Raw genomic sequence first — 18,640 nt, 5'->3', positions numbered from 1 at the left:
GGCGAGCGCTCCCAGCACCGTGTCCTGCATCCCATGCTCTCACCTGCACCGGGGCTGCCAGGAGGGGGGCTGGTCCCTGGGATGGGGGGGACAGGCCCAAACGGGACCCCATCCCCAGGACAGGGGGGGACAAACCTGGGGGAGACCCTGAACTCCAGACAGGCAGGGTGAGCCCAAAGGGGACAGTGTCCCTAGGATGGGGGGGGGGGGGCCCAGTCCCAGGATGGGGGACCGTGCCCTGGGGACCACCGTGGCTGCAGGCGGGTCCCCAGCTCGTGGCCCTGCCCTGTGGGGCAGCTCCGGGACCCCCAAAGCATAGCCCCCCAGCCCCCCAGCCCCCCAAAACCTCATGGACACAGGGAAAGGCTCCAACTTTATTCCCAGTTTTGCTCTTACTGCACTGGTGACCCCCAAATCCTCCCCCACCCCCCTTCCCAGGGGCTGGAAAGGGGGGCCGAGGGGGGGCCCTATCCGGGTGAGGACCCCCCCAAACTTCAATCCCCTGGAGCAGGGCAGGGACACCCCCAGCCCCGAGCCCCCGTTGGCAGAGCCAGTACATGAGGACAGCGGATGCCGGGGGGCTCAGGGGGGGGCCCCGTGGCGGCGGCAAGTGATGAGGTACTGGGGGTAGGCCTGGGTGTCGTTGAAGATGACGAAGATGGCGGGCTGCAGGGGGTTGTCCACCACGCTGTCGTAGCGCAGGGGGGCCCCGGCCCCCTCCCGCAGCGGGGGGGCCCGCAGCCCCTGCCCTCCCACCGCATAGTCCCCAGTCAGCACCTTGGCCACGAAGACGTACTTGCTGCCGTCGGCGCTGCGCGGCGAGTACTGCTCCTGCACCGAGACCGCCGCGTCCGCCGCGAAGTACACGCCGAGCCCGTAGAGAGCAGCTGCGGGGCCAGTGGAGGGGGGGGACACGGACATCAGCCCATGGCACTGGGGCAGCACGGGGGGCACGTGCCGGCGGCACCGTGCCCAGATCGGCGCCCCGCTCCCACACCAGTGCTCACCGTTCTTGCCGCAGAAGCTGCGGTTGAAGCCGTGCAAGCAGATCTCGCGGCTGGAGGTCTCGGTGGTGCCGTGGAAGAGGATCCGCTCCACCGTGCCGCCGGCGCAGGCCTTCTCCATGCTGGCCTTCTTCAGCTGGTACTGCTTGTACAGCAGCGGGTGGATCAGCTTCTCCACCTGCTGGGCAGCACCGCAGCGTCCGGGGCTCTGCCGTGGGGACACCCCCGGCCGGGGTCCTGTGTGTCCCCCCCCAGTGCCGCCAGCACCCACCTTGACGATGCTGATCTTGCTGTGCAGCTCCTCCAGCGTCTCGTAGAAATGGCACACGGTGTCGCGGAACTCCTCCGAGTCCTCGGCCAGCGGCATCAGCCTCACCTCCTCCTCCAGCCCCAGCGCCTCCGGCCCTGCTGGATGCAGCCCCAGTGAACGCCGGCACGGCACAGCACCTCCCCAGGCTGGGGACCCCGCGGCGGCGCAAGACTGGCCCCGCGGCACCATCCCGCTCGCACGGCACAGCAATGCTGGGGGCAGCGGCACGCACTTAGCAGGCGGCGGGCGCTCTCCGTCGGGGGCTGGCTGCGGGAGACGGCCACGGCGGAGGCGTTGCCGATGTCGTACTCCTCCATCCGCTCAAAGTCGACGGTGAAGGGCCGGCCGTCCAGCAGCAGGTCCAGCCGGCGCGCCCGGCGCAGCCAGGCCCGCTCCAGCAGTGCGGCAGCCTCAGGGGCGTAGGGCACGGCGGTGCCGGAGGGGTCCCAGCGCACCCAGCACGCGGCGGCGGCGGGGGGACGGCGCTCCGGCTGCGGCAGCCGCCGCAGCAGGAGGGTGAGGTCGCGGGCGGCGGCGGCGGTGTACTCGGCGAAGCCGCTCAGCGTGGCGGTGCCGTCGCGCAGGCAGAGGCGCACGGCGTGCTTGCGCTGCAGGAAGGTCAGGCAGCGGCGGCAGGCGGCCGGCAGCGCCCGCAGGCACTCGCTCTCCACCTCCTCTGCACGCAGCCGCCCCTCCAGCGCCTGCTCCAGCTCCCGCGGCACCGCGGCCATGTCCTGCTCGAAGGAGGAGAACAGCGTCACCTGCACCGCGTCCGCCGCCGGCAGAGCCTCCTCCAGGGAGGCCTCCAGCGCGGCCAGGAGGCCGGCATCTTCCTCTTCCTCCCGCGCGCCGGGTGCTGCCCGCTGCTCCTGGCGGTAGGAGCGGAGGGAGAGCGCGGTGGCACGCGCCAGCTCCTCCTCCTCGCGCCGCGTGCTGTCCATGGAGCGCTGGATGGCCAGCACCATCTGCGCCTCCTCCTCCTCCAGCCCGCCCAACGGCATCTCCCTGGTGCCCTCCCCGTCGGCCGCCTCGGGGGGCTCGGCGTCGGGGTCCTGCTCCCCACCAAGGATGTCGCCGGGCTGCGGCGCAGGCTCCTCATCACCGGCGGCCTCGCCGGGGTGCAGCGCCGCCAGCAGCTCCTTGATCTCCTCTGCAGGGAGGAGCAAGGTGTCAACCACGAGTCCTGACCACGGCGTGGGGAAGGAACCGGCATCCGCGGCCCCCTCCCACCGCGGCGCCAGGAGAGCGGGTGCCGGAGCGGCCCCCTCGCCACCCCTCACCTATATTGGAGCGAAGACCGTCTGCATCGGCACTGTTGGCATCATCAGGCAGGTCCCAGTGCCGGGAGTGCAGTGCCTCGGGCAGGGGGTCCTGGAAGCAGCTCGGGGGGAGCAGCTCCTCCAGCTCTGGCTGCGGGGACAGAGGGGCAGGATGCCGTCACCAGTACCGCACCTGCGTGGCAGGGACCGGCACGACGGCACCCGCCTCCTGCTGGCTCTGGCGCTAGACCCGCCGCCCTCCCCAGTCAGGGTGGGCACTGGCCATACCTGGGGGTCCGGGGGGCTCCAGTGGACGCCGTCCAGGTCGATGACGCACTGGAAGCGGCTCTCCAGCTGCTGGAGGATGCTCTGCCCGCCCGTGTCCCGCAGGAAGCGGGCGACGCCGGGGAACCGCAGCGTCACCAGCTGCGAGACCACGGTGCCCAGCAGGCTCTGCAGGAAATCGGCCGCTGCCTGGCACCGGCCCGTTTCCCCGCTCACCTGCCGGCGAGGGCTGGGCGGTCAGGGCCTGCCCGCCGCGTTGGCACCGCGGCACCAGCAGCCCTCACCGCTGGGCGCCGCAGGGAGCCGCAGACCCACTGCCGGCCCGTTGTGGCGAGGATGGGGAGGTGGGAGCCGCAGGCACAGACCCCTGCCCGCACCTCTGCCCGCAGCTTACCCGAAAGCCGGCGACGTCCTCCCCCTCCAGCGGCAGCAGGGAGACCTCGGGGATGCTGGCCAGCAGGTCCTGGTAGTGCCGCTGCAGGTAACGCAGCGCTCCCGGCTCTGCCGGCACCAGCGCCTCATCCTGCGCCGACCCCGCCAACACCTGCTCCTGGCGCTGCCCCCGGCCGGCCGCATCCTCGTCACCCTCCGTGTCCTCATCCCTGCCGGGGAAGGCAGCCGACAGCTCTCCCGGCACCCGGCTCAACACCTGCGGCTCTGCCGGCTTTTCCACCTCTGGGCATGTGTTTCGGCTGGCAGGACCCGGGGGGGCCGTGTCTGGCGGGGGGGCTGTGTCTGGTGGGGGGACCAGGGCTGTGTCCCGTAGGGGGTCTGTGTCTGGCAGGGGGTCTGTGTCCTGTGAGGGGACCACGTCTGGTGGGGGAGCTGTGGCCGTGTCCTGCAGGGGGTCCGCATCTGGCGGGGGGTCTGCGTCCCCCTCCAGCGATTCCAGGAAGGGGTAATGGGGGGTGAGGACCAGCATCGTGTCCTGCAGCCGGTGGGGTCTCTGCAGCACCCGCTCTGCCGCTGTGGGAGGAGAGGACGGGCAGCCGGCGGCCAAGCGCAGCCCCCCCGGCACCCGGCCCTGCCCTCGCCACAGCCACGGCGCAGGCAGGACGGAGCAGGGCGGCCAAAGCTCGGCACCGGCAGCCGGCCGGGTCGGCGCCGGCGGGGAGGTTCCATTCGCCCCTGCTCACCTGCCGGCTCCTGGAAGGTGACGACGGCCGCCCGGCCGCCCGGCAGCAGCCGCACCGCCTGCACGCTGCCGCCCCCGCTGCGCCGGTTCTCGAAGTAGAGCTCCAGCAAGTCGTCGCTCAGCCCCGGCGCCTCTGCCCGCACCAGCACGCTGGTGGGCCGCGGCAGCCGCAGCAGGGCCAGCGCGGCCCCCTCCAGCCCCTGCGCCCGCTGCTCCGCAGCCGCAAACTCTGCCGGGACAGGGGTGGCGGTGATGCTGGGGGTGCCCTGGGGACACGGCGGCAGCTCCCCCACGGTCCTGGCAGCGGCCAGGGGCTGGAAGCCCCTTCAGCCGCCCGACCATGCCAACGACACCGTTTGTCACTACCGGGTCTGGCAGGAGACAATCGCCAGGAGCACCTCCACTGCAATTCACTCACCGGCAGGACCCCACCACTGACCGGCCCTGGCTCACCGGCACCGCCGGTCACCCGCTGCGGGGATAAGGCGCCGTGGCACTTGGCAGCACCGGCCCTCTGCTGAGCCGGTCACCCCAAAACACCGCTGCCGTGGTCCTGGCCACAGAGCGGCGCAGCAGACCCCGCACCCCAAAATGCCGCCCCGGCATTCCCGCACCAGCGCTGCACCGTAGCGAGGGGAGCGCGCTGCCCCCCGCCCCAGGGGATCGCTCCCCCCCTGCACCCACCTTGGGGGGTGATGGGGTCCCGCAGGTGCAGCAGCGCCCAGCCGGGCGCGGGGCCCCGGCGCAGGCTGAAGGTGTCGGGGGGGCGTCCTAGTAGGGTCTCCAGGCGCAGCTCCAGCAGCTCGGGGGGGGTCCGGGGGTCGAGGTCCCGCAGCAGCAGGCGGGTGGGGTCCCAGGGGGTGGCAGGGCGCACCACCAGCTCGGCCCCCCCCAGCCGGTGGCTGCTGTGGGCCAGGACGTTCTGGGCATCTGCGCGGGGGGATGGATGGGTGTCACTGGGGTGGGGAGGGGGAGTGTAGCGCCCGAGACCACCCGGCACCCTGCCCCCCATTGGGACTTTCTGGGGGGCACAGCACCGTTCACCAGTGCTCCCAGTGGGACTGGGGGTGCCACCCCCCCATACTGCAACCCAGCGCTCCCAGTGGGGACGCCCCCCTTACCGATCCCAGTGCTCCCAGCTGGGACAGGGACCCCCCAACAACCCATCCCAGTGCTCCCAGCTGGGACTGGGACCCCCCACACCCCATCCCACTGCTCTCGGTGGGGCTGTGGGTGACCTCCCGCACTCCATCCCAGTGCTCCTGGCTGGCACAGCGATGCCCCCCACCCCATCCCAGCGCTCCCAGCTGGGACAGGGACTCCCCCCCCCCCCATCCCAGTGCTCCCAGCAGCAGCCGCGCCCTCGCCCCGCGCTCACCCTGGGGGTTCTCGAAGGTGAGGAAGAGGAGGGGGCCGAGGCGCTGGCAGCTCTGGACGGGCCCCCCCCCCGAGCGCCGCCGGCTCTCGAAGTAGAGGACCACCAACTCCTCCTCCGTGCCGGGGGGGACACCCCCCACCTCCAGCACCCCCTCTGCCATCCTGCCCGGGCACACACACACATGGGGGGGGGGGTCAGACACCCCCCTCGTCCCCCCACGCGTGACCCCAACCCCTCCCCAAGCCCCACATGCCTCCCCCCCCCCCCCGTGCCCCTACAACTGCCCCGGGGCAGGACCACCCCCCCACTCCCCTACCCACGCACCGGGCTCTGCTCGGCTCCGCCCCGGCGGAGAAACGAAACCGAAACCGGCCCGGGGGGGCGGGACCGGGAAAAGGAAAGGGAAGGGGAGGGGCCTCCTGGGGGGGGGTGTGTACACGGGACCGGCCCCACGCGTGACACCGGGAGAAACCAGGAGAAAGCCCCGTTCCCCAACACGGGGGGGAGCGGGGGGGGCGGGCAGGGACAGGCAGGGGCTCTGCCACCACACGGGGGCGCGCTGCCGCACGGCCCCGCCCTCTCCCCGCAGGCCCCGCCTCTCCCTTCAGGCCCCGCCCCGGCACGTCGGAGAAGTCGGGGCGAAGCGGAGCCAGTGCTGCCGCGCGTCCCCGCCCCCCCGCAGGCCCCGCCTAATAAGGGCGGAGCGGAGCTAGCCCTCCCTCTGTCCCCGCCCCCTTGCTTGAGGCCCCGCCCCTTCTCCGAGGCCCCGCCCAGACCGGAGCGGAGCGGAGCCAGCGCTGTCGCACGGCCCGGCCCGGTGAGCGGGGGTACCGGGAGGGGGGTCCGGTACACCGGGGAGGGGGGTTTGCGGTGGGAGGGGGGGGCACGGAGGCCCCGGCGCCGCCCCCGAGCGCCGTTCCCGCCCCCGCACCGCACCGCGCTGCCGCATTCCGCCGCAGACGGGGCCGGTGCGCGGCGGGGGGGGGGGGGGCGGACGATACACAACCGGGCGGCCGGAGCGGCACCCCGAGCGGGTCGAGCCGGGCCGCAGTGCGGGACCCCGCTCCCGGGGGCACACGGCGGGGGGGGCCGAAGCCCCCCCCCCGCCCTGCGGGGCAGCGCTCAGAGGATTAGGATTGCTGCTGCCGTAAATAGGCCGCGCTGGGGCATTACCGGGCGTCAGGGCAAAGCCGCTTACGGGGGCTCCCGGGAAAAACCGGGGGGGGGGGCGGGAGGCAGGCACCCCCCTGCACTCTGTGCTGCATCCAGCTGCGCACCCGGTGGTGTGCCTCTGCCTCGTGCAGCGGGCACCCCCTGCTGCAGGACCCCCTGCAAACCCCTGAAACCCCTGCTGCAGGCACCCCCTGCTGCAGGACTCCCTGAACCCCCTGCACCAGGCACCCCCTGAACCCCCCATAACCCCTGCTTCAGGCACCCCCTGCACTCCCTGTACCCCCTGACCCCCCTGCACCTCCTGCTGCAGGCAACCCCTGTACCCGATGCTCTCCATGCAGGGTGCACCCTATGCCACATGCACCCTGTCCCCCCTGCCCCATGCCACTTGCCCCCCCCCCCCGTGCTGCATGCACCCCATACATGGGCTGCACCCTGCACCATGTGCCCCCCGTGCTGCGCACACCCTGTGCCCCCCATCTGGGGTGCACCCCATGCTGTATGCGCCCTGTGCCCCCCACCCCGTGTCGGTGCCGTCCACAGCCCGGGGTGCTCCGTCCACCCTCCATGCCCCCACGGCACTGCCCACGAGGGGGTCCCTGCCCTCCCCCAGGGCTGCCTGTGCTCGGGGGTCTGGGCTGGTGGCCCCTTGCCGGGCCAGGGGGCACGTGCCCGCAGCCGCGCTGCCGCAGGGCCGAGCCCCCACCCCGTCCCTCCCCAAGGCTGGTGGCACCGGGCCGGGATGTCACGCGGGCAACCGGCTTCGGTTGCGCCACCGGCCAGGCGAGCTGTCACTTGGCCAGGCCCTGGCGCTGGCGCCGGTTGCAGGCCCAGGGATGCCGGTGCTTCGCTGCGGCACCGGCTCCGGCACGTCCCGCCTGCTGCGGTGTGGGATTGCGCAGGGCTGGCCGGGGGCTCTGCCTGCCAGCTGCCAGCCCTGCGGGCAGCTGCCTGTCCCCGCTGCGTGCCAGGCCGCGTTTATCATCACGACGGCGGCACCGGCGGCAGGCGATCACCGCGCAGGGCCGCAGCCGGAGCCGCCATTCCCACAGCCGCCTGGTTTTGTAATCCCGGGCTCCGCGCAGAATCGGCGTCTGCCGGTGGCTGGGCCCGGCGATCCGGAGCGGGGGCGTCCCCGGTGCCTGCGGCAAACCCCCGCTGCCGTGGCCCCTCTCGCCAGCCGGCAGCCGGAGGTAGGGCCACGGGTTGCGGTGTGGCACCGCTGCCGGTCCCACTCCTTCGCCGGCGGTCACTGCTGGTGAGGGGAGACCACGGTGCCGGGTCTGGTTGGACCCCGGTGCTCCGGCAGCGGGGATGGCAGCTGGTCCCAGGGCAGGCAGCGTCAGGCAGCGGGGCTGGCAACGCGGGTCAGCCGGGCAGCGCCGGGGCTCCTGTTGCCGCTGCCGGCGGCCGCCACGAGCCACAGGCCCCCCGCACCGGCCACCGCCATGGCCAAGGCCTCCCCGCAGGGTCCAGGCCGGGGCAGCCATGGGGCTGTCGCCATGGCAACAGCCCTGCCGCCGGGCGGCCATCTTGTGCAGGCCTGGGGAGCGAGCAGGGTGGGATGGGGACACCCCCACCCCCCACCGTGAGGCTGTGGCGGGTCGGGGACCCCCCCAGACCTGCCTGAGTGTGCGGCAGAGGGGCTGGGGGGGGGCTGATGGCTGTGGCAGAGTGATGGCCATGGGGGGTGAAGGCAGCGGATGAGGGTGATGGCAGTGGGGGGGGGTGATGGCCACGGTGGGTGACGGTGGCAGGGGATGGTGGCCATGGGGGGTGATGGCTGCCGGGTCTGACCACCCCTCTCCCTCCTCCCCGCAGCGGAGAGGCGCGGCAGCCAGCCGGGGGGGGGAAGATGTCCCACGAGAAGAGCTTCCTGGTGACGGGCGACGGCTTCCCGGGGCAGCAGCCGACGGCCCCCCCGGCCTACGCCCAGCCCCCCTACCCCGCTGCACCATACCCACAGCCCCAGTTCGCCCCGGCACCCTACAACCAGCCGGGCTTCCCGCAGGGGCCGGGGCCGTACCCCCCCCCGGGGCCGTACCCCCCTGCGGGGCCGTATCCCCCCGGACCGTACCCCCCCCCGGGGCCGTACCCCCAGGGTCCCTACGCCCAGCCGCCCTATGCCCAGCCGCAGCCCATGGTCCCTGGGGACCAAGACTGTAAGTAATGGGGCTCGATGGGGGGGGCTCTGTTTTGGGGCGCGGGCGAGGAGGGGGTTGCCCCCCGCAGTGGGCGCTGATGACAGCCCTGGGAGGTGGGGGGAGTGTCCAGTGGAGGGAGGGCCCCATTTTGGTAGCACTGGCCCCATTTTGGCCGGGCAGAAGCAGGTCCGGCCGTGGGGCTGGTGCGGGTGGGCAAGGGGGGCGGGTCTGGCTGGTAGCGCAGCTCACGGTGCCTGAGCGGGGCTGCGGGGACCCCCAGGGGAAGGGGTCCTGCCCCACAAGCCCCCACAGACAAGCCTGGCCCTGGGATGCCCCTGCCAGCCAGAGGAGGGTGCCGGCCATGGCGCTGGGAGGGGGGGACACTACCTGGAGCTGTCAGCTCAATGGGGATGCCGGCGTGAAGCCCAGCTTGGGGGGGCACAGAGCTCTGCTCCCCCCGGCCCCTGACACCCCCCAGACCCCCTCAGCCCCATCTTTCCTCTTCCCTTGCCGCTGCCAGCTGGAGCCGGGCCACACCGCTGGCCGTGGAGACCGGGCATCATGGTCATCCGAGTCGGTGAGCGGCCACCCTGGTGGGCAGGGGCAGGCAGGCCCTAGGACAGGGAATTGGCACAGCGTGGCGGTGCAGGCAGCCCCCCTGCTCCTGGCTCCCTTCACCCGTGCCCCATTCCTCTCCCTGCAGCCCCCCTGCACAGCACCTACCATGAGGACGGGCCACCCTCCTACTATGACAACCAGGACTTCCCCACCGCGCACTGGGATGACAAGAGCATCCGGCAGGCCTTCATCCGCAAGGTGGGACTTGGCTAGGGGCACTTCATGGGGGCAGGGGTTTCGGGCACCCCACTGTGACCTGTCCCCGTCCCCTAGGTCTTCCTGGTGCTGACCCTGCAGCTGACCGTCACCTTCGCCTTCGTGGCTATCTTCACCTTTGTGAAAGGCGTGAAGGGCTTCGTGCAGCGCAATGTCTGGACGTACTATGTCTCCTATGCCGTCTTCTTCATCTCCCTCATCGTCCTCAGCTGCTGCGGGGATTTCCGTCGCAAGCACCCCTGGAACCTGGTAGCTCTGGTAAGTCCTGTGCCAGGGCAGCAGTGGGCTTGGCCGTGGCTTTGGCAGCCCCGCGCCCCATGGCCCTGGGGATGCCTGAGGTCCCCCAGGCTGCCCAGGGGATGGCTGTGGGGACAGGGAGGGACAGGGGGCATGGCTGGGCGGGTTTGGGGGGTGCAGAGGGGGCGACTGCCTGGCCTGGCGAGAGCAGAGCCTGCTCAGGACTTGGCAAAGCCGAGAACTTTATGCAAAGGACATTGGGTGCTGCGGAGATGCGGTGTCACCAGGCCCGGCTGGACCCGGCGGTGGGTGGCAAAGGAGAGGGGTGGGGCAGCCGAGCCGGTGTGACGTGGTGCCCATCTGTTCCCCAGTCCATCCTGACCGTCAGCCTGTCCTACATGGTGGGGATGATCGCCAGCTTCTACAACACCGATGCCGTCATCATGGCCGTGGGCATCACTGTTGTTGTCTGCTTCAGTGTTGTCATCTTCTCCCTGCAGGTCAGCTCCTGGGGTGGGTGGGCAGGCGGCTGGGTGACCCCCCCCCCCCCAGGCTCCCTGCTGGGGCTGGGGGCCTCTGAACCAGGCATAGAACCAGCTCCCTGCTCACTCTCCCCTGTCCCACAGACCAAGTATGACTTCACCTCCTGCCGGGGCGTGCTCATCATCTGCCTCGTCGTCCTCATCGTCTTCTCTATCCTCTGCATCTTCATCCGGAACCGCATCATGGACATCATCTATGCTTCCCTGGGGGCCCTGCTCTTCACCTGCGTAAGTGCCGGGGGGGCCCCGTCCTCCTCTGCCTCCTGCTGCTGCCCCTTCCCCGGGATGGGGGGGCTGAGCCATCTGCCAGATCCCTGGGGGTTCAGGCTGTGGTTGGGGGGCACAGGACCCAGGCCCAGCTGGGGGAACAGGGGGGCAAGGGACCTGCTTGTGGGGCAGCTGCTTGGTTGTGGGGGGTGTGGGGTGCTGCTGGCCTCCCCCCCAACCCCTGCCAGGCTCCGTGTCCCCCCACCATGACATCCCCTCTCCCGCAGTTCCTGGCGGTGGACACGCAGATGATCCTGGGGAACAAGCAGCTGGCACTCAGCCCTGAGGAGTACGTCTTTGCCGCCCTCAACCTCTACACAGACATCATCAACATCTTCCTCTACATCCTGGCCATCATCGGCAGGGCCAAGGAGTAGCGGCCCCACCGCCGCCGCCGTGGCCCCCCTGCCACCCCCCGGCGCGTGTCCCGGTTTGTGGTCTCCCCCTCCACCCCCGTAGCCGGTTTTGTTTGGTGTTCTCATCGCACCCCCTCGTCAGTTCTCCCGTTAAGAGTTCCTTTGACCCCAGCCACCTCCCCGGCTCCTGACGGGAGTGGCTGTGGGGGCTCGCTGGGCTGGGGAGGGGGCACGGGGTGACAGTTCTGTCCTCTTGCTGGGAGGCAAGGCGCTTGCCCATGCCTGCCTGCCTGCCTGCTGGGGTGTCGCAGCCGCCTGCTGCCCCTCCTGTCCCCCCTAGAAGCCCCCTGCCCAGGCCCTCCGCTTCCCCCCTCCCCGCTGTGAATACGGCTTTTCCCCCCACCTTGTGTTGAACGCGGACTGGAAGCACTTTCTCCCCCCATCCGTGGTGGAGCTCACCCCCTCCGTCCCGCTCCCCCTGCGCACGCGCTGCCCTCGCCGCCCCCCTCAGCCACGCAGGCAAGGTCAGCGCCAGCGGGCCCCCCCCTCCGGCTCCCCAGCCCCTCCTCGGGCTGCAGACAGGGCTGTGGGCAGGGTCCCGCCATCCAAGTGGGTGGGGGGGGTCCCCGAGCTGGGCACTGGTCACTGCAGAGCATCCCTGTGGGGACCTAGCCCCCTCCCAGGGCCTGAGCCGCTGTCCCTGCCCGTCCCTGCCCAAGCAGCGGAGGGGGGGGGGTCCCGGCCCTGGTCCTGGCCCCCTCCCCGTGTGGCCAAGGCTCTGTTCTTGCACCGTTCTGTGGCTCCAGCTCCCGCTGTTAATAAACCTCGGTCTAGTTCATCTCTGCCAGCTCTGGCTCTCCTTTCCCTGCCGATGCTGGCAGGGGCTGGCATGGCCGATCCCAGGGCTGCCGGCCCCCTGCTGCAAGCAGGACCCCCCACTCCCCCGTCCTGCTCTCTGGGGGCTGCAGGGACCCTCTGGGGACAGGGTTGTCCCCGGGCCTCTCCCTGCCCTCCCGCCCACTGCACCCCAGGCCCCCCAATAAAGACTAAATGTACCGAGCGCCCTGTCCTTGGAGGGGCAGGCAGGCCTGCCTGCATCCTGCCTGGGGCTGCGCCCAACGCTCCCCCCTCTCTCCCACTCCCTGCCTGCAGTCCCTGGCTGCTCCTGGAGGTGGGCAGGCAATCCCTGCCCACACAGGCAGTGGCAGCCAGGGTGGAGAAGCACCCGCTGACGGTGCTGCAGGCTTTAAGGGCTGGGGACCCACATCACCCATCTCCCCGTCTCCCTGGGGCGTTCCAGCCACGGCAGCGCATGGCACTCGGGGGTCAGTCACCGGCAGGGATTTATTCAGCACCAGGGAGCTTGGCTGTGTCTGCCGCGCTGCCTGCCCTCCTCGCCATCACGGCCCCCAGCTTTGCCGCCCCGGTAGGGCTGGGCCGCTGCCTGCGCCCCGGCTGTGCCACACTCCACAGCCTCTGCCACCAGCCAGCTCTGGGCCCGAGGGTCACCCCCTGAGCAGCCAGGGGGGCTGTCAGCAGTCCTGGCTCCCCGGCAGTGCCAGGCCTGCCGCTCCCTCTCGGCTCGTGCCGCCTCCTGCTGGGCCCTGAGCTCGAAGGACCTAGCGATGAACCGCACCATGTTCGTGGTGCCTGGGCAGGCGCTGGGGTCCCACTCCAGGGACCCCTCTCTGTCTGGGGTGGGGGGCTGCTGCCTGCCGTCCTCCTGCCGCTGCCTGCTGGGAGTACCGGGCTCCCTGCCCCGCTCCTGCCCCCGGCTCCAGCTCTCCGGCACCAGCATCTCCTCCTGCTCGCGGCGGCCGTGGTGGCTCTGGGTCACGTCCCGCTGTCCTGCTCGCTCCCGGGAGCGCGGCTCCTTCCTGCTGCCGCCCCGGCTCCGTGGGCCCGGTGGGCAGCCTGGCACCGAGCCGCAGCCGTGTGCCGGCTCCCCATCGCGGTAGCGCAGCATCCCGGCGGGGCCCTGCAGCTGGGAGAGAAAAGGCAGGGAGCTGGTGGCACGGTAAGGGGCTCCTGCGCCAGAGGGCGGGAGTTGTGCCTGGCCACGCATGGGTCTGCACCGGGCCGGCACGCCGATGCCTACCTGCTGGGCATGGGGCTGCTCGGTGGGCTCTGGCTCCTGGCGGGTCTCCCTGCCCGCCCTGGGCTTGGAGCTGGCAGCTCCCCAGCAGTGCTGTGGCTCTGGGCTCAGCATGGCACAGGCGGTGCCGGGGCAGGAGGGCTGGCCGTCCCCGGGGATGCTTGCGGTGCCATGGGCAGGCCGGCCGGCTGGCGCGTCCTGCGGGGAGCCCCAGCACTTCTCTGGGAGCTGCTGGGGCTCTCTCCAAACCGGTGCCCAGGTGCCGGGATAGGACAGAGGGGGCTGGCCGGCAGGACCACGGCCGTGGCCGCGCTCGCTGCGGCGCTTGTGGGAGGTGTGGGAGACGGTGCCCAGGTCCCCGTCCCACGGGCAGGCGCTGTTCACCGCCTCCACCCGGGCGCAGCAGCCGTGGGCAGCGTGCCAGGCTGCGCCGCAGAAGAGGTGCCCGCGGGCCTCGCGGCACGGCTGTGCCGCGCTCCCCTGGCCCCGGCGCACCTGGCCCTGGCTCTCCTGGGGCTGCCTGTGGCACGGCATCACCGCGGTGTCCTGGTCTGCGTTGGCGGCTGGCCCCCAGCCCTGCTTCTGGAAGTGCTCCTTGGCCCGCTGGAAGCGGCGGTCGTGCCGGCGCAGCCTCTCCAGGGAGGAGGAGGAGGCGGCAGCGGTGCGGCACTGCTTCTCGGAGCCCTCAGCCGGCCCCGGCTCGGTCCCTGGCAGCTGCTGGCTCAGGAGCTCCTCCAGCAGCTGGGAGGCCAGGCCGCTGGCGATGAAGGAGCGGCGGTCGATGGCTGCCTCGGCGCTGAGCCGGCAGGATGCCAGCATGGCGCTGAGGGTCTCCTCCACAGGCCCCTCGGCGCCGGGGCGGCACGGTGCTGGTGGACTGGCAGTGCCGGCGGACGAGATGGCGACGGAGAAGACGGTGCTGGTCAGGCTGTCCACGGAGCATGCCGGCGCACCGGGCCCGCTGGGCCACCTGGGGTGGCAGGGGTACGGCAGGGTGCAGCCGTCCCGGGGGTCCCAGCAGCAGGAGGGGCTGGGCCAGGCCCCCCGTAGCTGCCCCTCGTGCACCAGCGTGCCACCGGCCCGGCACCCGCCGCAGCACGGCCCCAGCTGCCCGGCGGGCTGGTGCTGGGGGGATCCTGCAACCACAGAAGAAGGGGGATGGAGGTGGAGCCCCCACCGCGCGTCCCCCGTGGCACACAGGGATTACCCTGTGCCTGGTGGCACTGCTGCAACAGCTCAGGAGCACGGCGACGCTGGCCGTTGTCTCTGAGCGTGGCTGGGACGTGGCACGCGGAGCACCCCCAGCGTGGCCAAAATCCAGCAGGAAAGGGGGTGCAGCCCTCCTGTCCTGCCCACCCGCTGCCCTACCCTCACCCGCGGCTCCCCCCACGCCTCTCTGCCGTAGGGTGCCCACCGTACCGTCCTCGTGGTGGTCGAATGGGTGCCTGCCGGGACAGAGCACCATGGTGCCAGGGGGGGCCGAGTCCTGCAGCTGCGTGACGGGGGGGGGCTGGGAGGGGACCGTCCCTCTGTGACATCCCCTCGGAACCGGCTCTCCCCGGCACCCGCCGTTGACGCCCTGGCCGCTCCCGGTGTCCTGCGGTGAGCCGGGGGCCTTCCCATGCCCCTGGCCCTGGCGCTGCCACCCGGCACGGGTCACGGGGTGGCGTGAGCGGCACAGTCCGGTGCTGGGGGGCTGCCATGGAGCCGGTGCCCCGTGGTCGCCCCCAACGCGCGGGGCTCTCGGTCTTCGCCTGCTATGACCAGCTGCGGCACGAGATCCAGGCGCTGCTGGCGGAGAACGAGGAGCTGACGCGGGCGGTGGGGCGGCTCAAGGAGCAGCGGCACCTGCGGCACCTCCGGCACGGCCAGCCCGGCACGGCACCCAGCTCGGCGCCCCCCCTCGCCGCCGTGCCTCGCTCCAGCAGAGGAGGCTTCACCTTCCCCAGCCCAGGTGGGGGTACGGGTGGTCCCACGGTGGTCCCGGGCCAGTGGGTGCCATGGCTGCAAACACCCCCCCACCTCCTCCCACAGCCAACGTCCCGGACTGGGATCTGGCACCCCTGGAGCAGAGCCTGATCTTCCAGATCCCCCCCTGGGAACCCCTCTGGGACCAGCAGCCCCAGGATGGCACGCTGCCCACACCGCTGCCCATGCCGAGCGGCACCGACATTGGCACCGACATCAGCGCTGGAATGCTTTCACCTGCCACCGGGAGCAGAAGTATTTGGGGGGGGGGGTCTGGGGGTAGTGTGACCCCAAAGCTCCTGGGAGGAAGGCTGGTGGGCTGAATCCCATCCCATCCCCATCCCCACCCCATCCATGTCTCCATCCCCATCTCATCCCAATCCCCATCCCCATCCCATCCATGTCTCCATCCCCATCCCAATCCCCATTCCATCCCATCTCCATCCCCATCCTCATCTCCTTCCCATCCCCATCCCATCCCATCCCAGTCCCTCTGGTGTTGCCTCGTACCTCCCTGTGAGCATTTCTGGGGCCGAGGCCAGCGCGGGTGGGGGATGCGGGTGGGGGGGCACAGTGCAGGGCCCCCTGGGGCCGCGGGGACTGAGACCGCTGTCCTTGTCCTGGCAGGCCTCCCAGTGACCGTGCTGGGCAGCCCCAGCCCCGACAGCCACCGCCTCTCCTGCCCCCTCAACCGCTTCGGCTCTGCCAGCCACCCCCCCAGCCACCGGCCGCCCCCCGAACCGCCACGGGACCCCCCGGCACCGGAGCCGAGTGGCCCCAGCCTGCGGCTGTCAGACCTGCGGGGATCGGGGGCCGGGGCCCCCCCATCCCCACTCCCACCGCCCCCGTCCCCGGAGGAGCAGCAGGCACTGGACCTGCGGCTGCCGGACACCCGGCGCAAGGTGACCTGGTGGAAGGCGGCCCGCGATGCCGACCGGCTCGCCTCCAGCCGGGATCCGCCGCAGAGTTCCAGCCTGCGAGGTGAGGACTGGGGCACAGCGCTGGCACTGGCTCCGGCTCCGTGGCCGGGGAGGATGGCGAGGTCCCAGGACAGCAGTTCTGGCCACCCTGTGCCGGGGGGACATGCAGGAAAGCCGGGGAGCAACAGCTCCCGGGGATGCCGTGGCACCGTTAGCCTCTGCGCGGGCAAAACCGGCATGCCGGCTTTTCTGCCCTGCAAAGCTGGCGCATGGCAGCCCTGCGCGGGCAGAGCTGGCACGTGAGTTTTCCATCCTGCAAAGCTGGCACAGGGGCTTTTCTGCCCCGCAAAACCGGCACGCTGGCTTTTGCAACCCCCCTGCAGGGACCCCTGGCACCAGGCAGCAGCGGCACGGCCCGGTCTGGTCCCCCGGGGTGGTGGGGGGCACAGGGAGAGGTCAGGGAGGGCAAGGGGAGAGGTCACCGGGATGGCAGCGCGGGGTCCGTCCCGGGACAGGGGTAAGCACCCGTCGGTGGCTCCCGCAGATGGCCAGCAGCCGACGTGGGAGCAGCTGGTGGGCGAGATCGCCTTCCAGCTGGACCGCCGCATCCTCGCCAGTGTCTTCCCCGACCGTACCCGCCTCTACGGCTTCACCGTCGCCAACATCCCCGAGAAGATCATGGCGGTAGGCTGGCGCGGCCGAACCGGGGAGCCGGGCTCAATGCCTGCGGCCGCAGCCCGACGTGCCCTGGTCCCCTTCCTCTCAGGCACCCATGGGTGCCGGCGGGCTGACCCTGCCCCGTCTCTCCCTGCAGACCGCCCTCGGCACCGTGCCGGGGGGCTTTGACGAGCAGTGCTGCACCGCCGCGGCCCGGCGCTACGTCAGCCTGATGGGGCGTCTGCGGGCACTGGGCTACAGCCCCGCGGTGCACCCGGCCTTCGCCGAGTCCCTCGTCAACACCTACGGCATCCTGCCGGAGCCGGCCGGCCCCGACGCCCGCACCCGCCACAGCCTGGCCTTCCTGCGCCATGCGGTGACCGAGACGGTGCCGCCGGCGGCGCAGCCGGACGCGTTGGTGCTGCTCGAGTGCCTGCAGGAGCTGGCACAGGAGGACGGGCAGCCCCTCTTCTTCTGGTGAGCGGTTGGGCCGGCTCCTGCACCGGCACTGGCCCCCGCACCGGCCGTGCCGCTGTCAGTTGGAGCCCCGCACTGTGCAATAAACCTGCTCCGGTGCCCTCACCCTTATCTGGCAACTCCAGCAGGCACCGCGGGCACCACAAGTGCCACCGTCGCTGCTGCTGCTCCTGCTCAGGGATGCCCCCCGTGACTGGCAGCAGTGCCGGGGTGCGGGCAGCAGTGCCAGGATGCGGGCAGCAGCGCTGGGCTGCAGGCAGCAATCCAGCAGGACTGCAAACAGCAAGGGCAGGCAGCCGTGCCGGGGTGGAGGAGGTCCCGCTGCGGTCAAGGCTGCGGTCCTTTTCCTTCTGGTTGTGGGCAGGGGAAGCCGGTCGGATGCGGAAGCAAGAGTCGGGAATCAGCAACTGGGATGTCAGTGGTGCCGCGGCGGGGGGATCCCCGAGGAGCGGGGGGCTGCCCCACGGTGCGGCCGGGTCAGGGTCTCGGCGGGGGTCTCACCATGGCCGGCTGGGACCCTCGTGCCAGGGTGTGCCGGGGTGCCAGCGGAGTGCCCGGGTAAGGGTACTGGGGGGGTGGAGGGAAGAAACCCCCTTCCTGCCTGCGGCCGCGGGGCAGTTGGGTGCCGGCGACGGGAAGGGGAAGTGGCGGCAGGAAACGGAGCAGGGGGGGCCAACCGGCCGCAGAGGAAAACCACCTGCCGTGCCGTGCTGGGCCACGTTGTGACGGCAGAGCTGGTGCTCCTCGGGTTGAGGGCGAGCGGCAGCGCCCGGGTAGGTGAGGGGGGGGTGGCGTGGACCCCCACGCCGGGTTCTGTGCAAGGCGAGGGGACGGGCGGGGGGGTCAGTCCCACGGGTGCAGGCTGGCCGGGGCACATCATTCATGCTGGAGGTGCCGCTCCTGCCCCACCATATACAGCCCTGTGCAGCCGGCACCGCCACCGCCACCACGATGGAGCTGGGGTCGGGATGTTTGCCTTCCTTGGGGTGGGAGATGCCGGGGATGGTGCTGGGGGAAAGAGTGGGGGGAATACCCTGCCGCCCCCCCCCCCCGCACCGGCACAGCCAGAAGGTGACGGCAGCGGCTGGGAGGGCGGCGTGGGTGAAGGCTCCCCAAGTAGAAGGGGAGGTGGTCCTACGGGGGGGGGGCTGTGGGGTCTGGGGACCCCGGGCACCATCATCCCCACTGGGGTCTGCCCCCCACCCCGTCATGCCGTGATCCGGCAGCGCCGTGGCAGGTTCGGGCAGGGTACCCCGGCCCCGAGGCGCCGGCGGAGGCGGCTGTGACCCCTCCCAGACCCTTCCTCACTCGACCTTCCCCTCCTCATCCTTGCCGCCTGCGGCCGCCTCCTGCCTGCTTCGGCAGGCCCCCGGCATGCCCGCGGGCTGCGCCGGCAGGACGCGGCAGACAAGGGGTTACAGCCCTGGGAGAACCAGTTGTGGGTGTTCACCGGGCCGGCAAGGTGCAGTGCCAGCAGCTCGGTGGCCTCCGGCTCCCCTGCCCGCCGCCGCCGCTGCCTGACCCCTGCCCGCACGGCCCCCAGCCCGCGGCGCTCCGGCACGTGGCCGGTGGCACGACCTGGCGCGGAGGTGGGAGACG

At 71.8% G+C, this 18,640-nt stretch overlaps 4 protein-coding genes across 4 annotated transcripts; 2 read left to right on the top strand and 2 right to left on the bottom strand.

Annotated features, from left to right (window-relative positions):
* Positions 1-367: 367 nt before the first annotated feature.
* PARP10 (poly(ADP-ribose) polymerase family member 10) lies at positions 368-5,760 on the bottom strand. The gene is made up of 11 exons (XM_075024169.1): positions 5,696-5,760; positions 5,372-5,532; positions 4,678-4,923; positions 3,995-4,222; positions 3,253-3,824; positions 2,862-3,074; positions 2,595-2,724; positions 1,547-2,464; positions 1,276-1,409; positions 1,008-1,182; positions 368-887 (listed from the first exon to the last, which is right to left on the bottom strand). The coding sequence occupies exons 2-11, from the start codon at positions 5,529-5,531 to the stop codon at positions 583-585; spliced, it is 3,081 nt and encodes a 1,026-aa protein (XP_074880270.1). The 5' UTR covers position 5,532; positions 5,696-5,760; the 3' UTR covers positions 368-582.
* Positions 5,761-6,064: 304 nt separating this feature from the next.
* GRINA (glutamate ionotropic receptor NMDA type subunit associated protein 1) lies at positions 6,065-11,762 on the top strand. The gene is made up of 7 exons (XM_075024183.1): positions 6,065-6,188; positions 8,366-8,706; positions 9,392-9,504; positions 9,580-9,780; positions 10,131-10,259; positions 10,386-10,529; positions 10,796-11,762. The coding sequence occupies exons 2-7, from the start codon at positions 8,400-8,402 to the stop codon at positions 10,943-10,945; spliced, it is 1,044 nt and encodes a 347-aa protein (XP_074880284.1). The 5' UTR covers positions 6,065-6,188; positions 8,366-8,399; the 3' UTR covers positions 10,946-11,762.
* A 510-nt stretch (positions 11,763-12,272) lies between these two features.
* Positions 12,273-14,654, bottom strand: LOC142029538 (uncharacterized). Its single transcript, XM_075024399.1, has 3 exons — positions 14,439-14,654; positions 13,023-14,155; positions 12,273-12,908 (listed from the first exon to the last, which is right to left on the bottom strand). Exons 1-3 carry the CDS (start codon positions 14,482-14,484, stop codon positions 12,273-12,275), a joined length of 1,815 nt encoding a protein of 604 aa, XP_074880500.1. The 5' UTR covers positions 14,485-14,654.
* A 34-nt stretch (positions 14,655-14,688) lies between these two features.
* SPATC1 (spermatogenesis and centriole associated 1) lies at positions 14,689-17,136 on the top strand. The gene is made up of 6 exons (XM_075024398.1): positions 14,689-15,014; positions 15,137-15,242; positions 15,615-15,968; positions 16,291-16,362; positions 16,452-16,591; positions 16,722-17,136. The coding sequence occupies exons 1-6, from the start codon at positions 14,721-14,723 to the stop codon at positions 17,043-17,045; spliced, it is 1,290 nt and encodes a 429-aa protein (XP_074880499.1). The 5' UTR covers positions 14,689-14,720; the 3' UTR covers positions 17,046-17,136.
* Positions 17,137-18,640: the final 1,504 nt, after the last annotated feature.

The sequence above is a fragment of the Buteo buteo genome, chromosome 3, assembly GCF_964188355.1.
Source record: "Buteo buteo chromosome 3, bButBut1.hap1.1, whole genome shotgun sequence".
NCBI lineage: Eukaryota > Metazoa > Chordata > Aves > Accipitriformes > Accipitridae > Buteo > Buteo buteo.
This window is presented reverse-complemented; position numbering and strand designations above follow the sequence as displayed.

What these genes read in the sequence shown, in the direction of transcription:
- LOC142029538 (XM_075024399.1), bottom strand. Translation starts at nt 14,484, where the DNA reads ATGGTGCTCTGTCCCGGCAGGCACCCATTCGACCACCACGAGGACG. An exon ending in ATTCGACCACCACGAGGACG is followed by an intron (nt 14,156 to 14,438) that starts GTACGGTGGGCA and finishes CTGTGGTTGCAG; the next exon opens with GATCCCCCCAGCACCAGCCC. An exon ending in AGCAGCCCCATGCCCAGCAG is followed by an intron (nt 12,909 to 13,022) that starts GTAGGCATCGGC and finishes TTTCTCTCCCAG; the next exon opens with CTGCAGGGCCCCGCCGGGAT.
- SPATC1 (XM_075024398.1), top strand. Translation starts at nt 14,721, where the DNA reads ATGGAGCCGGTGCCCCGTGGTCGCCCCCAACGCGCGGGGCTCTCGGTC. An exon ending in ACCTGCCACCGGGAGCAGAA is followed by an intron (nt 15,243 to 15,614) that starts GTATTTGGGGGG and finishes TTGTCCTGGCAG; the next exon opens with GCCTCCCAGTGACCGTGCTG. An exon ending in GCAGAGTTCCAGCCTGCGAG is followed by an intron (nt 15,969 to 16,290) that starts GTGAGGACTGGG and finishes ACCCCCCTGCAG; the next exon opens with GGACCCCTGGCACCAGGCAG.
- PARP10 (XM_075024169.1), bottom strand. Translation starts at nt 5,531, where the DNA reads ATGGCAGAGGGGGTGCTGGAGGTGGGGGGTGTCCCCCCCGGCACGGAG. An exon ending in GGAGCCCCCCGGACCCCCAG is followed by an intron (nt 2,725 to 2,861) that starts GTATGGCCAGTG and finishes CTGTCCCCGCAG; the next exon opens with CCAGAGCTGGAGGAGCTGCT. An exon ending in GAGCGCCCGCCGCCTGCTAA is followed by an intron (nt 1,410 to 1,546) that starts GTGCGTGCCGCT and finishes TGCATCCAGCAG; the next exon opens with GGCCGGAGGCGCTGGGGCTG.
- GRINA (XM_075024183.1), top strand. Translation starts at nt 8,400, where the DNA reads ATGTCCCACGAGAAGAGCTTCCTGGTGACGGGCGACGGCTTCCCGGGG. An exon ending in GGCAGGCCTTCATCCGCAAG is followed by an intron (nt 9,505 to 9,579) that starts GTGGGACTTGGC and finishes CCCGTCCCCTAG; the next exon opens with GTCTTCCTGGTGCTGACCCT. An exon ending in TTGTCATCTTCTCCCTGCAG is followed by an intron (nt 10,260 to 10,385) that starts GTCAGCTCCTGG and finishes CCTGTCCCACAG; the next exon opens with ACCAAGTATGACTTCACCTC.